Source organism: Balaenoptera borealis, assembly GCF_965194805.1.
Source record: "Balaenoptera borealis genome assembly, chromosome: 3".
NCBI lineage: Eukaryota > Metazoa > Chordata > Mammalia > Artiodactyla > Balaenopteridae > Balaenoptera > Balaenoptera borealis.
In genome coordinates, this window is record NC_138866.1 from 86,142,224 (window position 1) to 86,158,556 (window position 16,333).

The 16,333-nt window shown below is 44.3% G+C and overlaps 1 protein-coding gene across 11 annotated transcripts in view; it reads right to left on the reverse strand.

Moving 5' to 3' along the window:
* Positions 1–16,333, reverse strand: part of TP53BP1 (tumor protein p53 binding protein 1) — a 70,269-nt gene that overhangs the window by 4,920 nt on the left and 49,016 nt on the right. For 9 of the 11 annotated variants that reach the window (XM_082388685.1, XM_082388683.1, XM_082388688.1 and 6 more), the window contains 7 exons: positions 15,505–15,657; positions 8,343–8,614; positions 7,530–7,679; positions 6,804–7,234; positions 3,654–3,845; positions 3,018–3,233; positions 1,197–1,412 (listed from right to left, as the gene is read on the reverse strand). In XM_082388685.1, coding sequence (XP_082244811.1) covers positions 1,197–1,412; positions 3,018–3,233; positions 3,654–3,845; positions 6,804–7,234; positions 7,530–7,679; positions 8,343–8,614; positions 15,505–15,657 — 1,630 coding nt within the window. The remainder of the gene's footprint in view (positions 1–1,196; positions 1,413–3,017; positions 3,234–3,653; positions 3,846–6,803; positions 7,235–7,529; positions 7,680–8,342; positions 8,615–15,504; positions 15,658–16,333) is intronic. The other 2 variants (XM_082388682.1, XM_082388686.1) reach the window with 1 other exon arrangement.

The following is a 16,333-nucleotide window of genomic DNA, read 5'->3' on the forward strand; positions in this document are numbered from 1 at the left end:
GTGGTTAAGAGTCCGCATGCCAATGCAGGGGACACGGGTTTGAGCCCTGGTCTGGGAAGATCCCACATGCCGCAGAGCAACTGAGCCCGTGCACCACAACTACAGAGCCTGCACTCTAGAGCCCGCAAGCCACAACTACTGAGCCTGTGTGCTACAACTACTGAAGCCCGTGCGCCTAGAGCCCGTGCTCCGCAACAAGAGAAGCCACCACAATGAGAAGCCCGTGCACCGCAAAGAGCGGCCCCCCTCTCCCCAACTAGAGAAAAGCCCGCGCACAGCAATGAAGACCCAACACGGCCAAAAATAAAATAAATAAATTTAAAAGAAAAAAAAAGAAAATCATCCACATACCTGAAGCGCCAACCATCACAGATCTGCAGTTGGTGCTATTTTATGATAACGATGTTCCCTGATTCGATTCCCTCTTGCAAGACTCAGCATTAGTCAGAACTCTAACTTGTAGAACATCACTCCATTGGGACTGTTAGTCTTTGCAGACACATTTGGGTACTGCACTGCTGTCAGTCACTTATATTACAATGTATATTTGTACCTGCCCAGTTTTCTCTCCTAGATCACACACTCTTTAGACAGTTCAAATAATTTCTACCTCTCCCCATTGCAGTCTACTCAAACCCTAAGTAACAGACAACATAGAAGTGTGTAGGTTTAGTTTAAGGTTGAAACACAAGAGTTGAAAAGGCCTAGGGGCTCTTTCTCTGAAATCACCCTGGGACACTGGGTACCTCACATTCCCAGTCTTACACACAGACCTCAAAAGAATGAACTTCACTCTAGCCCCTAGAACACAAATGGGAAGGATGGCAGGGCATTCAGAAACCTGACTGACGTGGATGATTGATTGTAGTAGGTAAAGTGAATGTTGGGTTCTAAGTCCCAAGTCTACCATTATCGTGGATAAAAAGCAATTATTTGACCTCTCCAAGCTTGTTTCCGCGTCTATAAAATGGGTAACATCTATCTCCCATCTGCCTCACAGGATTGTTTTGAGGAACTGATCACTAAAAGGAATTCTGTGAGAATAGTCTATAAACCAAGAAGCAGGGTTAAATTAATTTTCCCTGACCATGATTCCAGTTGCCACTTGCCCTTCCTCCTCTACAGATGGTTCATAAAGTGAATGGAAAGGAAGGAAGTACACGTGTTAGAGCCCCCAGGGCTTCTTAGGGCCTTACCCTCCTCTTCCTCGCTGCTTCCTGTAGGACCATCTGGCAATTTGGAGCGGCTAGCCAACTTGTCACTTGTTGTGGCCATGGTGAGGAGAAAGGCATAGCCCAGAAACAAGGTCTTGTTGAGGGGCAGAGGCCCTCTCTGCTCTTCCAGGGCAGAGGGTTCACCCATGTTGTCTCCACTCTCACAGGGGCTCACAAACTCTCCTGCCCCCACTGCACCTGGGAAGGACAGAGGCATAGGGTACAGACCATTCCTGGGCACGATGGGATGCGCAGGCAGTGTCCTGATGAACTTTTTTGAGCTATAAACCAAAGACCAATCCTATGGCCAACGACCTAGGAACAAGTTTGCAGTGCAGAAAAGTTCTATGTATTTAAGTTTTACAGTCATGACAATGTATACATTATTTTCATAAGTGAAAATCAACTAGTATTGCTTTTATACAGCCAAACCAAATACTTCTGAGGTCATCTGCAGAAAAGGTGATTCTAATACAAAGATAAAGTAAAAGTGAAAAATGTTTGGAAATCTTCAGCCCACTTTCTCTGCCCAGTGCCCTGATTTCCCCAGGATATGTGATATTTTGAAGCAGCCTTTGAAAAAGTGGGTTCACCAAGAAATGTCCCCAGCAGATACTGCCACCCGATCCCTGACCCTCACCAGAACAGTGCACAGAACTTTGTAATAAAGTGTTTTTACATGTTGATGGAACAATATCAAAACAGCCTGCTTCCACTGCCCCAGTTTCCAACACCGGGGAGTAGGTAAGTGAATCAGCCAGTCCAGAACACCCATGCTCGGAGTGCCCCAATAAATCCTCGAGAAGAAAACAAATACCTGACTTGGAGAAGCTGAATCGTAGGCTCATTAGGAGGCTAAGATGACAGACAGGTCATGCCTCCCTAAAATAAAACCAGCAGCAAGAGAACAGTCTGATGTAGCATGTATAAGCCTGGACTTCAAAGTGAGACTGCCTGAGTCTGAATTCTGGATTACCGTGTCACCTTGGGAAAGTTAGCCAACTTTTCTGTGCCTCAGATTCTTCAACTAGAAAATGAATTCTAGCACCTATACCTCGTAGGGATTATATGAGGTAGGATGTATGACGCACTTAATTCCATGCCTCACATACCCTGAAACACAGCAGAGGCGTTAGATAGATATGCAGATGACACAACTCAAATACACAGGAAACAAAAGCAGCTCTGGTGCCAGGACGATGTAACAACCAATGAACTTCCTCAGTTTGCGAGACTCAGAAAGCGCCCTTGGGGCAGACTCTGAGGACTTTACCTCTGTGTCTCCAGAAGCCACAGTGGCTGGGCCTGGGTCACACTAGAGACCCAGTAAACAATAAATGGATTGAACTCCTCTATTAATATGACTTGAGGGACTAGAAAGGGGTTATTTGGGGGTAGGTAGGGAGAGGCGAGATACAAGCCAAGGTACTGGCTTTCAATAGGACATCGGGGAAAGCCAAAGGGCCCTGAGCACAAGGGAGAGGGGAGCGGGGCTTCCGGAGGAAGATGGTGCCAGGAAAAGGAAGAGGTCTAAGAAAAATTTCACCTATTTTGAATCTGCTCAAAATGCATTACATTTCCTCTCCCTCCTAGAAGCAACACAGGGGTCAGTGGATGTTGCCAGTCAAGACCCGGCTTCCTATCTACCCGACTGGACTCTGCTAGGAGACGGAGGCTTATGCAGGACTCCAGCTGTGTAACCGGGACGGAGGAGCCATTGCGTGTATCGAGCTCCGTCTCTGCAGCAGCTGACCCTGCATTCGCTGTGGTCCGAGGGAGGATGAGGCAAAAGGGAGCACTCACCAGGTTTCACAGTGGCAGATTTCCGGCCTCGCTTGGCAGGGGACCGTTCCTCCTCAGAAGTGGGAAGTTTTCTTTTGCCTGAGGGAACTCCGGTGGAAGCACGAGGGCTTTCTGTGATCTTTCGGGTAGGGGTTGTACTGCTGCTGCTGGAGGCAGTGGGGGTGGCGGGGGAGCTGATGTTACTTCGCCGCTTCCGTTTCCCTTCCACCAAGTTGTCTATGGGAGGATAAGCCGAAGGTGAGTCAACTCCCATGGTCTGAGGCCCTGAACGCCAAGAAGCTGGGCACAGCCTGATTCAGAGACCGCCACACCCTTTCCCCCACCTCCCATGGGGGCAGGAAGCCTCTTTTAAGGCCACCATATTTTCTGTTTCAGTGTCTGCCATGACTAAAATGTGCTGGGTCCCTTATAGAACTGGGGAGGCCAAAAAAAAATCTGAGGACTTACTATTTGGTCCTGGCAAGAAAATAGAGCTATGCAGTGGCTCCAAAAAAACTGGCTCGTTACCATCTCATAAACAACAAAGGAATGCTAAGATTCAGGGAAGCATTACTGACTACTCTAAAAACCACTCCTCCTACCACAAGCAGGCCAGGGTCCAGAGGCAGTTGGTTGTTCAGGAAGCAAAGGTCTTACCTAAGCTGATATCTGCTGCCTTGGTGAGGGGCGTCACTGCCTCATATGGGCCTAGGCCGTACTGCTCTCTCAGTCTGTTTCCTTGCTCCAAGGACAAGATGACAGCCATTCGCTTATACCACTTCCTCTGGCCTTCCTTTTCAATGCTGTAGTACAGCTCTCCAGACTCCTTCCTATGCCCTTTCACCACTCCTGGCAGAAGGAAGCATAGAAGCGGCTCGCTGTTTACGCTGCTCAGCATCCTCTCAGAGCAGGCCTGAGTCAGGGAGTTAGAGCAGCTACAACACAGGACTGCCGTGAGGGCTGAACAGAACCCTGGCTGTCAATCCCAGACACCGCCTCCACCTAGGGTACCTGTAGACACCACCCAGGGACGGGAACGTGAAGTTTCTCAGCAGAAGGAGCCCTTTAGTTATAAAATAAAGCTTCCTAAAGCCAGCCTTTGCGGGTTGTTAGCGGTTCAAATGGTTCTTGAAGTGAAACGGCATGTGGTTTGTTAAACAGTCCCATTACAACTTTACTAAACCTTCCCTTCTTGGTTTCTTTGGAGGCTGGGTGATAATTCTTGAGTTAAGTTGTAGATGAAAGATGACATCATTCAAAGAGAGAGAGCATGTGTCTGTGTAGCAAAATCAAAATAGAGATACAGAGCAGAGAAAGGAAAAAAATAAATCCTGCCTCTCCTCCCTAATCTTCCCTCCTTATTATCTACTTTTCTGCTCTTGTTCTGATTCAGAACCTCAAGATAAGGCCTCTAGATTAGAAGGAACACGATGTGGGGTATAAAAGGAAACTGGGCTGGAATTCAGGAGACCTGAGCCTAGGCCTAATTCTGCTACCACCAAGCTGTGTGATCTTGGGCAAGACCCATTTCCAATCCTATGAAAAAGATACATATATAAATATAAACATAAATGCAACACACATATGATATAAAAACAGGGCACTAATGTGAATACTTTCTCATTCCTATGAACAGAAGGGTTCATTTGTTCTCTCCCATTAGCCTGTGCTTAAATGAAGGGCTAAAAGAAACCCAGAGCATGCACCAAGGGAAAAAAAAAAGATAGAGGAGAAAGCAGGCCTTGGTTCTCTCCCTTACCTATGCCACAGAACTACTCTCTTTCCCCTTGCTTGTTCATCTCCTGGCTTAAATCTCTAAATCAAAAAGACCCCTCAAGAGCACAAAGAAGCCCAAGGCCAACAATACACTTCACACTAATGACGAGCTACTAGAACTAGAAGCAGTCTAGTGTTAACATTAGCAGACAGCCTCAATAAATGGGACACAGAATCCCCTCCCCTGTATGCCATAATTCACTCAGGATAGAGAACTGCCTCTCTCGTAAGAGGGCCTAATGTGCACCTCCAAGAGAGGCTTTACACCAGAAAGAGGAACAAATGCATTTGATACAAACTATGTAAGTCACAGGTCATAAAAGATCTCAATCCATGTGCTACTAACTGATGCTACATGGAGCTAAGTGTTATCCAGAACTAGAAGGTGAAGTGGCCCATATAACAATGAAATAAAGGGGCAAACAGCAACTACTCAGGAGTCCAAATCACGAGAAAGTCTGAAGAGACTTCAACAGAGGCATTTTTGCCCATTATATACCAATCCTTGTTCCAAAAAATCCCCCAGAAAAAGGATGTTTTTAAATGGTAAACTCAATGCAAACATGTATTCCCAAATTACCTCACAGAAAAGAGGCAATATATTCAAAGAATGGGCACATGAAACAGTCATAACAGACAGAAATCTCTCACCATCACCAGTACAGGGAACTGTACTGGTTTAAAAAAAAAAAAAAAAAAAAAAAAGGCACCATTTTTCCAAACCAGAGAGTAAGTGGTGGGTGTGCAGACATACAAACACAGCACTAACAACCTCCTCCTAAGCAAAAATATCTCAATATATTTGCCACACTCACCTACCTAAGGTTCCCATCAAGAAAGGTAGCAAGTTTACAAGTCAGTGGTGAAAGAAAAGAAAATGGAAAGGGAAAAACACTAACTTTACAGTGGAGAAACTTGGCAAACACTACCTTCACCGATGATGAAGGTTAATATCAGCAGAGATGCCCTTTGGATGTCACATACTCCCCTCCCACATACAATGTGTTGAGAAAGGCACTTCACTTCTGCAGCATTCTTTTCCAAAACCCATAACGCCAATCTAATCAAGAGAAAACATGAGACAAACCCAACTGAAGGACATTCAAAAAATACCTGACCAGTACTCCTCAAAACTGTCAAGGTCATGAAAAACAAGAAGAGATTCAGAAATTGTTACAAATCAGAGAACAAAAGACACATGAGGGGGCTTCCCTGGGTGCAGTGGTTAAGAATCCGCCTGCCAATGCAGGGGACACGGGTTCGAGCCCTGGTCCGGGAAGATCTCACATGCCACGGAGCAACAAAGCCTGTGTGCCACAACTACTGAGCCTGCGCTCTAGAGCCCGCGAGCCACAACTACTGAGCCCACGAGTCACAACTACTGAGCCCACGTGCCACAAGTACTGAAGCCCGTGCACCTAGAGCCCATGGTCAACAACAAGAGAAGCCACCGCAATGAGAAGCCTGCGCGCCGCAACTAGAGAAAGCCCACGCACAGCAACGAAGACCCAACGCAGCCAAAAATAAATAAATAAAATAAACAAATTTATTTAAAAAAAAAAAGAAAATAAGAAGACACATGAGGACTAAATGCAATACAGTAATCCTGGATTGGATCCTGGGACAGAAAAAGGACATGGAAAAGCTGGTGAAATCCAGAAAAGTCGGGGATTTAGTTAATAGTGATGAGCCAAGGTAGTTTTCTTAGTTTTGACAAACGTACCATGCTAACATAAAATGTTAACAACAGGGAAAGGGGAAAGCTGTGTGAGGGCTTCATGGGAACTCTATATACTATTAATACTCTGTACTTTGCAACTTTTCTGTATATATAAAATTTTTCCAAAATAAGAAGTTTATTCAAAAATAAACAAGCAATAAAGAAGAACAAAAAAGCCAGGGGTGAGAGGAACCAGTGTTAGGAATGAAATTTGACTTCAGAGAACACAGAAAAGTACTCAGGCTGCAGTGAACGCTGTTGGTATTGGAGGATTGGAGAGGTGTTAAGAGAGGTCTTGCCTCTTTTATTACCTGCACTGAAATACTCATCCTCCGAAAGGGCTGTCACTTCTGTATCCAGTGGGATGGGGTCACACAGCAGAATGTCTTTGCCCAACACATCACACTCATACCCATCATCAAAGAGCAATTTATACTTCCCAGCTCCAACATCTCGCGTGATTTTTCCAGAGTAAAAATAGCCATTGGATGACCACTTGGCTACAACACGGAGCCCTACAAAGCTGTTCCCTGGAGAGGAGGCATCTAAGCCATCAGAAGGGCCAGCAGCAGTCTGGAAAGGAATCTCTGGAGAGTCGCTTCGACGCAAAGCACCAGCACCCATGTCTGCTCGTCTGGTGGAGTCTGGCACGCGGGGCACGGTACGGGTGAAGGATTTATCGTCTGGCGACATGCTGGGTGAAATGTCCTCTATGCCCAAGGGGCCAGGCACAGCTGTTTCCCTAAAGAGAGATAAGAGAAAGGAGAAGGCAGTGAGAATTAGCAGAGAGCAGTACTTACCTACCAATTTTCCCACTCCTTTGTCCATGGGTCTCCAGCCCATTCTTTGCTAACCCATCACAGGCAGAAGCCTGGTGTCTCAGCAGCCTCACTCTGAACCCTGCCCACTCCCCGGTCAGTGTGGGCCCCTCTTCTCCCTCCTGACACCCCACATACTCTCTACTCCCCTCTCTTCTCTCTACTCCCTTTTTTCCTGAACAAGTCATAGACTGAGTGTGTCTCACACTACCCGGGTACCTGGTTCCAGTGGTCCGAGAAGGCGGGCGGCCCCTTCGCCCGCGCCCACGAGGCGTGACGGGAGCCTTCCCTCCCTGTCTGATGCCAAGGCCCGCATCACCATCCTCCTCACACACTGGCGTCCCTGTCTGACTGACCCCTTTTCTAGGACTAGAGAATGAAGACAGGTTAGTCTGATAGCACCTGCTACTGGATCCTTCTTCACAGTCTCCCCTTGGTCCTCAGACTACATGCCAGGCCAACATGTGCTGAGCCTCCAGGGCAGCAGGAAGCTGGTCCACACACCCACCACCCAATAGCTGGGAGCAGGAGTACAGGATAACAAGTAAAGGGCATCCTTCTATATGCAAGTCTATTCCCTCCTGACAAAGCTTCCTACTGCTGCCCTCAAAGACAGCACATCCATTTGTGCCCTGCCTTCTCTTGTACTTCAGGCTCTGGATACCTGTAGAGGAAAACAAAAAGCTAGGGAATGTGTCAAGCTGGGGCCGCTACCCCAAACTTTCTGTACTCCCAACCAAAACACTCACAGGCTGCAGAAAATGGGGGCTGGGGGACAGGAACATGTGCCAGCTTTCCCAAAGTCCCCTCACCTGTTTTCTACAGTTTCTCAGGAAGTCTGCCTCCCAGAGGGCTCCACCCTACCTCCCATGCAAACCCAAAACAGGAGAGGAACGAAAGGGGAGGAAGAGGAGTTGATTTATCCTAGAAGGAGGATGGGGGGACTTCCCATTACTCCCCTTTTCCCGTGATATTAAAACGTCAGCAACCCTGCCCCTGCTGTGGCTCTCTCTCTGGAGACCCTGTCTGCACCTCAGTTTTCCTGGGCCTCCTCGGGAGCTGGGCAAGGCAAAATCTGCGGGTTCTGTCCCACTGGTTTTCCCTTTGAGTGGTCCGGCTCCTCTCCCTGAGCTGCCACTGCTGTGCATGGCTGACAGACTTGTCCCACTTGACGTGCGGTGTAAGCTGGAGGCCTTGGAGGAGAAGGAGCTGATATCCCCCAGGTCACCTGAAGAGCCCCCAGTCTGTGAAGGGGAAACTTCAGTTTCACACTCCTGACACTCTACAACTGGCTCTTCAGTCTCCTGTAAGGAAGAAATGGATACAAGAACTTAAAAAAGCCACAATAACATAATGCTCATGTGATGGTTGGAAAATCCTAAATGGCAAGAAATTTCAATTCAGAAAGGTGGGAATTAGGAGGGTACTTTCTGGAGGAATGGAAATGTTCTATATCTTGCTTTGAGTAGTGATTACATATAACTGTCAAAGTCACTGAACTGAACATTTAAGACCTGTGCATTCTACAGGGAATACATATCTCAATAAAAAATAAAATAAAGGTGGTACTAGATCAGAAGAAAGAAACCTCTATCCTAAGCTAAGTTAAATTATCTTTTTACTGGACAAGTTCACAACCTTTGGCTGCTGAGAACCCAGCAAGGATTCCAACCCAGAGGACACAGGTAACTCCCTGTCTAACAGAAGAAAGGTAAGGAAGTAGGTAGGTTAGAGGAAGAAGTGGTTAGGAGCTCTTCTGGGTACATGATTATAGCAGTGGGTAGCCTTACATGTTTTTTGAAATTAGATATTTTCTATTACCTTTCAATATGCGATCAAGGAAATTAAAAATTATAGGCAAAAATAGCTATATAATGGTATCACTGTTTACCAAAATGAAAACCAAAAAGGCAATAATCAAAATACACGAATTTCGGGCTTCCCTGGTGGTGCAGTGGTTGAGAATCCGCCTGCCAACACGGGGGACACGGGTTCGAGCCCTGGTCTGGGAGGGTCCCACGTGCCGCGGAGCGGCTGGGCCCGTGAGCCACAATTACTGAGCCTGCGTGTCTGGAGCCTGTGCTCCGCAACAAGAGAGGCCGCGATAGTGAGAGGCCCGTGCACCGCGATGAAGAGTGGCCCCCGCGTGCCACAACTAGAAGAAAAAAAAAAAAGCCCTCGCACAGAAACGAAGACCCAACACAGCCAAAAATAAATAAATGGGTTAATTAATTAAAAAAAAAAAAAATACACGAATTTCCGGTATCTATAGAGGACAGGAATATCAAACTGACTTTATCTCACTCACATGCCTACTTTGATGGATTGGTAGTGGTTGCCTGGAGCTCAGTTTTAAGCAGCCACTAAGGCTAATTCCCAGGTTTAGTGAGGAAAGGTTCTAGGACCTATCAGCAATGTCCTCTATGGGCACAGGATTGAGAAATTACAGCACAGGTGCTGCACATTTGCTTTCCTACTCTAGCCTGTTCATGCCTTATCGTGCTAATTATCAGAGAAAATATGGAGAAGTATAAGGCAGACTCTTCCCTCAAAGAGTTTACAATCTCTCTGGGAGACAGTATGCAATGCACACATGTTTAAATAATGCTATAAGATGATAAAATGATTATTTTTGACCACTCCCTTCTTGAAAATCTCTTCTCTAAAATCTATAAAGTCACTTTTTCTTCCTTTCATTCTACCTCTTTAGCTACTTCTATTTGTACTTGTTTTTTGGTTCCTCTTTCTCTGCCTATTCCTTTTAAATTAGTATTTCCCAGGACTCTGTTCTCATTCCTTTCCTCACTCTCCCATGCTTTCTCTGGCCAGTCTTACCTGACTTATTCTGGCCTGTCTACCAACAATACAATGATGACTCAGCTCCAAATTCACGGATGCGAATGCCTACTAAACTCTTCCCCTTGTATGTACTAGGGACACCTGCAATTTAACCCATCCAAAACTCAATCTGTCATCTTCTCGTCATTTCCTTGCCTTCAGTGAGTGAATTCTGGACATCCCCAGTGTATCTCATCCCCTGCTGCTCTCTGTAGCAGGGGCTGGTTTTTCTCAACCAAACCTCAATTCAAGAGTTTGGAGATGAGAGGCCTCCTTGCTCCCCACTGCCATTAACAGATCATTTCTAACTCCCCACTTCTTGCTCCTACCAAATCATTATTTGCCATTCTGTTAAACTCTCTCCTTCCCTCGTTGTTACTCACCAACATTCTACCAATTACTGACTCTCATGCATGAACACCTTATACTCCTGGTTCACAGCCTCCCTTCCACTGTCATTTTCTGAGGCTAACATCCATCAGATGACCCATCCAGCAACAATCTTTCCTGATCTAATTACCACCATTAACCTTTTCCTCTACTCTACCTCAGCCATCTGCTACTACCAGAGTCATTACCAGAAACTGCACCACTTCCAGAAATCTCACCATTCTCCAATCACCATCTCCTATCATCCAACTTGCCTTCTTTAGCTGGATGTGAGTCAGCATCATCTGCCAAGGTCACTTGACTAAAGCAGGTGTTGTGAGCTCAGAACTTAGGTCAACTCCTTCTCTTGGACATGGCAAATGAGCAGGGGCAAGACCAGCCTAGAGGGCTGGGACTCCAGGCTGCGTCTCAGTTGGAGAGTAGGCCCAAAGAACAGTAGCTAACTATACCTGACTTTGCAACTGTTCAAAAGTTGAGCCCTTGCTCTTATAATGACTTGGGCCCAGGCTCCAAGGTGGCCTCTTGTGATCTTCTTAATGTATCTGCTTATTTTTTTCCTGTGTGTCCCTCCTACTAGACTACAGAGGCCACATTAAGACAGAGTAGTAACCATCTTCTTTCCTGGATTTATCCTCAAAATAGCACAGTGCCTGCCACAAAAGAGGTCCTCAGTAAATATTTACTGCATGAAGGATCTTGTCTCTCAAACCACTGTCCTATTTATATTCTCTCAGTAAATGGTACCACCATCTATCTGCCCAGGCAAAAAGCCCAGGCATCATATATGATTCCTCTCTCTCCCACAATCCCCACATTCAGGAATTCACCAAAGTCTATCAATTTCACCTTCTATATATGTATTTTTTTACATCTATTTCCCTCCTCTCAATCCCCACTACCACTGTCCTAATTTGACACTCATTGCCTCTTGTCTGAACTACGCCTCTAACCTCTCCCATTCCAATCAATTGTTACACTGCTGCCAATCGGACCTTTCCAACATGCAAATCTGAGCATGTCATCCCTCTCCCCCAAATTCTTTAAAGGCTTTCCATCACACAAAAGATAAAAATCTAAACTCTCTTCTATGATACACAAAGCCTTATGCTCTGGGCCCCTACCAACCTCAAGAGTATCCTCTCTCACCATTCCCTACCCTACTGTCCTTGTCACATTCTAAATATTCATTAAGCATGCCATGCTGTCTACATATTTACAAACCTTTTCATTCTGCCTGCAGTGTCCTTCTCCCCTGCCCTTCGATCTTATCTGCAGCACTTTGAGCACTACATCTTCTGTGAGGCCTTTTAGTCACCTTCAGGTAAGCTAGCAGGCTCTGGCCCCTCTTTCTAACACATCTTTCCATACCTCTACAACAGCAACCACAAGTTCTGGATTTGTTGCATGTCCAGTGTAAATGAGCTCCTAAGAGAATAGGGACCCTGTCTTTTTATCTTCTTAGTCTCAGTGCCCGCCATAGTGCTAGGAACACAGCAAAAAAGAAGTTGCTGGTAAATAAATGAATAAAATTTTTAAAATACTATAAACAACGGCTATGAGAGATGAGGGAAGGAAAGTTCCCAGAATCCTCTGACGTCAACCTGTCCACCTTCACACCTCTACACATCTTTGGGCTGCCTACCAAACGTACTGTTCCCACATCTGTGCTCTTTACGTTCTGCCTCTGTGCCTTTGCTCACCAAGCCTTCTTTCTATAGAACACCCTTTCCCTGTATCTCACAATATCTAAAACCTTCCGTGTCCAACTCAAGTACTTTCTGGCCCTCACCCAGAAAGCCTTTATCAAAATTCTCTTCAGACACATTTCCTCCTCTTCTGAACTACTACACACACCTTCCATTTGACACACATCCCTTTCACTCTTAAGAGACAGCACAATGCAGTAGTTAGGAATGCAGGCTGTGGAATTAGACTGCCTGGGATGAATTCTAGTTCCTCTGTTTATTAGCTCTGTAGCATTAAGCAAGTGATTTTAACTTGCTATGTCAGTTTCTTGAGTGCAAAATGGGAATAACAATATCTACCTCACAGCTTAGTTGTGAGAATTAAATGAGTTAAATCACGTAAAAGTCCTTAAAATAGTGCCTGGCAGAAATAGAGACACAGATGTAGAGAACAAACATACGGACACCAAGGGAGGAAGGTGGTGGGGTGGTGGGGTGGGATGAATTGGGAGATTGGGATTGACATGTGTACACTAATATGTATAAAATAGATAACTAATAAGAACCTGCTGTATAAAAAATAAATAAAATTCAAAAGAAAAAAAACAGTGCCTGGCATATAGCTAGTGCTCAATAAATGTTAGTTGCTATTACTATTTTATTTAATTATGGCAAGTGTTTCCCAAACTATGTAACATAGGGGTATAATACACATTACTTTAAAAAATGTTCAATGGTCAAATAAATTTGGGAAATGCTGTGTTACACAATAAAATATATTTTTTAAAATATTTATTCATTTACTTTGGCTGCGCCGGTTCTTAGCTGTGGAGTCTCTGTTGCGGTGTGCAGGATCTTTTAGTTGCGGCATGTGGGCTCATAGTTGTGGCACGCACGCAGGATCTAGTTCCCCGATCAGGGATCGAACCTGGAGCCCCTGCATTGGGAGCACAGAGTCTTACCCACTGGACCACCAGGGAAGTCCCAAAATAGATATCTTTACTGGAGGACTTCTTAGAGGCTTTAATGTAATACGCACTGTGAATCTCCATGGTGGGGGAGGGGGCAGTTACAGCACTAGGTGTTTTCTCAAACTTAATATTTATGACCATGGAACTTTGTTTTCCCTCTCAGAGTATCTAGCAGGCCTGCCGTTTCCAAAAATATACTTTAGAAAGCACCATAAAAAATATTAAATAAAGTAATATGTATAACACTTAAAAATAGTACCTGGCACATAGTTCAGTGTAGACTACAACAGTTACAAAAACTTTTTATGAAAGCAAATTTTTTCTATAAAGCTGCTAAGCTCACAATTTTTCCAAACTAGTAGTAACATTGAAAAAAATTTCGTAAACATAAAATTGAAGGTAAATCAACATTTTAAAAGAAATATTTCTGGAATTTAGTGTACAATAAATAAAGAATTGGGAACTCCCTGGCAGTCCACTTGTTAGGACTCCATGCTTTCACTGCCGAGGGCCCAGGTTCAATCCCTAGTCGGAGAACTAAGATCCTGCAAGGTGCACAGCACGGCCAAAAAAAAAAAAAGACAATTTCTCAAACTAATATAAAATGCTTTCTGACATGAGGGCCACAATGGCCCATTAATGAACAATAGCAATAATATGTTCCACTTAAAACTATATACCAGTTTTGGACTTCCCAGGTGGCACAGTGGTTTAGAATCCACCTGCCAATGCAGGGGACATGGGTTCGAGCCCTGGTCCGGGAAGATCCCACATGCCACAGAGCAACTAAGCCTGTGCGCCACAACTACTGAGCCTACGTTCTAGAGCCCGCATGCCACAACAAGAGAAGCCACTGCAATGAGAAGTCCGTGCACCGCAATGAAGAGTAGCCCCGCTCACCACAACTAGAGAAAGCCTGCTGGCCCAACTAGAGAAAAGCCCGCACGTAGCAACAAAGACCCAATGCAGCCAAATAAATAAATAAATAAATAAATTTATATATTAAAAAAATTTCAAAATAAAATAAAATAAAATAATAAATAAAACTATACACCAGTTTAATTCTCCCTGAGCACAACCTCCTATACGGCTAGCTAGCAGAATTAAAGAAAAGTGCTTGACTAAGGAATAGAATAGCTATGCCTCTTATCAATTACTAAAATGGTTCCCAGATATTAACATATATACCAAGAAAAAAGTGCCAGATCTTTAATTCTAGAAAATCTCTCTAACCTCAGCAAGTATTAGATCTAAACAAAGTCAGCATACAACATTGTACACTCTAACAGTCAATAAACACCAATATTATGCTGACACTGGGAATGAGTCCATAATGAATCCTACTAAGAAATAAAGGTTCATCTCCGGGACTTCCCTGGTGGCGCAGTGGTTAAGAATCCGCCTGCCAATGCAGGGGACATGGGTTCGAGCCCTGGTCTGGGAAGACCCCACATGTCGCGGAGCAACTAAGCCTGTGCGTCACAACTACTGAAGCCCACGAGCCCTAGAGCCCATGCACCACAACTACTGAGCCCGAGTGCTGCAACTACTGAAGCCCGTGCGCCTAGAGCCGGTGCTCCATCACAAGAGAAGCCACCGCAATGAGAAGCCCGCGCACCGCAACGAAGAGTAGCCCCCACAGCAACAAAAACCCAACGCAGCCAAAAAAATAAATTAAATAATTAAAAAAAAAAAAAAAGGTACATCTCCTACTAACAGGTTCATAACCACACACGAATGGAGACCAAGACCAATGAGTAAAAAATGGTAACGTGATAAAACAGTGAGAAACAATGAGAAAATACATGCAGCTAAGCAGGGAGTTCTACACTTCATTAGTTTCCATGGATTAAAAATAACACGTTCACAGGGAACTATATTCAACATCCTGGGATAAACCATAATGGAAAAGAATATAAAAAAAGCATGTCTCTATGTGTATAACTGAGTCACTTCGCTGTACAGCAGAGATGGACACAACAGTGTAAATCAACTACAATAAAAAAAAAATTTTTTTTTTAAAACACATAAAATCTTTACACATGAGAGAGATTTATCAATCTGTCCTTTATAGATACAGAATGCATGATGGGACTGGTTAAATAAGTGACCAGAGGTCAAACAGCCAACCTATGGTTGGGAAAGACAGAACTCAGAACTCTAGCCCAGTTGTTATATCTTTCTCATAAAAGGATTAAGGAAAACACAGTGTTAGTAGCTAGTTGTACAGGGAAGAGGGGAGCAGGTAGAGAGCCAGGGTAATTCCTCTATTGAAAAAAATTTGCCACATAGACCCAGAGTGTACATTACCTCAGTTACTTTTCTTTCTACCTCTGTTCCGTCCACATAATACACATCTGTGATGACACGAGTGACAAGTGTGCGAACCTCACGAATTGTTCTCATGTGGCGATGCAAGACATGGCCATGAGGGGGCTGAGGCATATCAAACTCTTCCTCTCCCTGTGATAAAAAATAGAGAGTCTCATTGCAAACTGTCAGAATCACAAGTCAACTGCTTCATGATGAGCACTGTTCAGAGGTTCCATGAATCTAATGTGATGGAATTTTCCAGTTGCTTTGTTTCTATTCACCTATAGGTAACACTAGGGATGGACCAGCTGTCTAGCCAGAGGCTAGGAAAAGTCTGTATCAGTTTCACCTAAAACAACCTATTTCTGTCTAAATTAAAAGCATAACATCTAGCACTTATATCTAGGATATTTAAGTGAAACTTTGACCCCCTAAAAGCACATTGAGATTGTAATCCTCCTGATTTTGTTGCTGACTTGTCAATCAGCATTCAAGTTTACACTTACAACAGCTCTTCAGATAAAAGGAAGGCATTCTTTAGAACTTTATATAAAACAATAACATCTGTTAATCTCAGTGCAGTCTGTTTTTCCTGCATTAGTAAGTGAAAACTATGGTATATTTATACCTGGAACAAGATACACTGATTTCTCCTAGAATTAAATATGAAATATTTGATCTATTCCAAATAAGAGATTGTAACTAAAGAGTTGAGCTAGTGTCCAGAAACAGAGAACATTAGCAAATTAGGATTTCATATCTGGTTGTACCATAATCAGTTATATAGTTTAAATAAGACCCTACATTTTTATGACAACTGTTACCT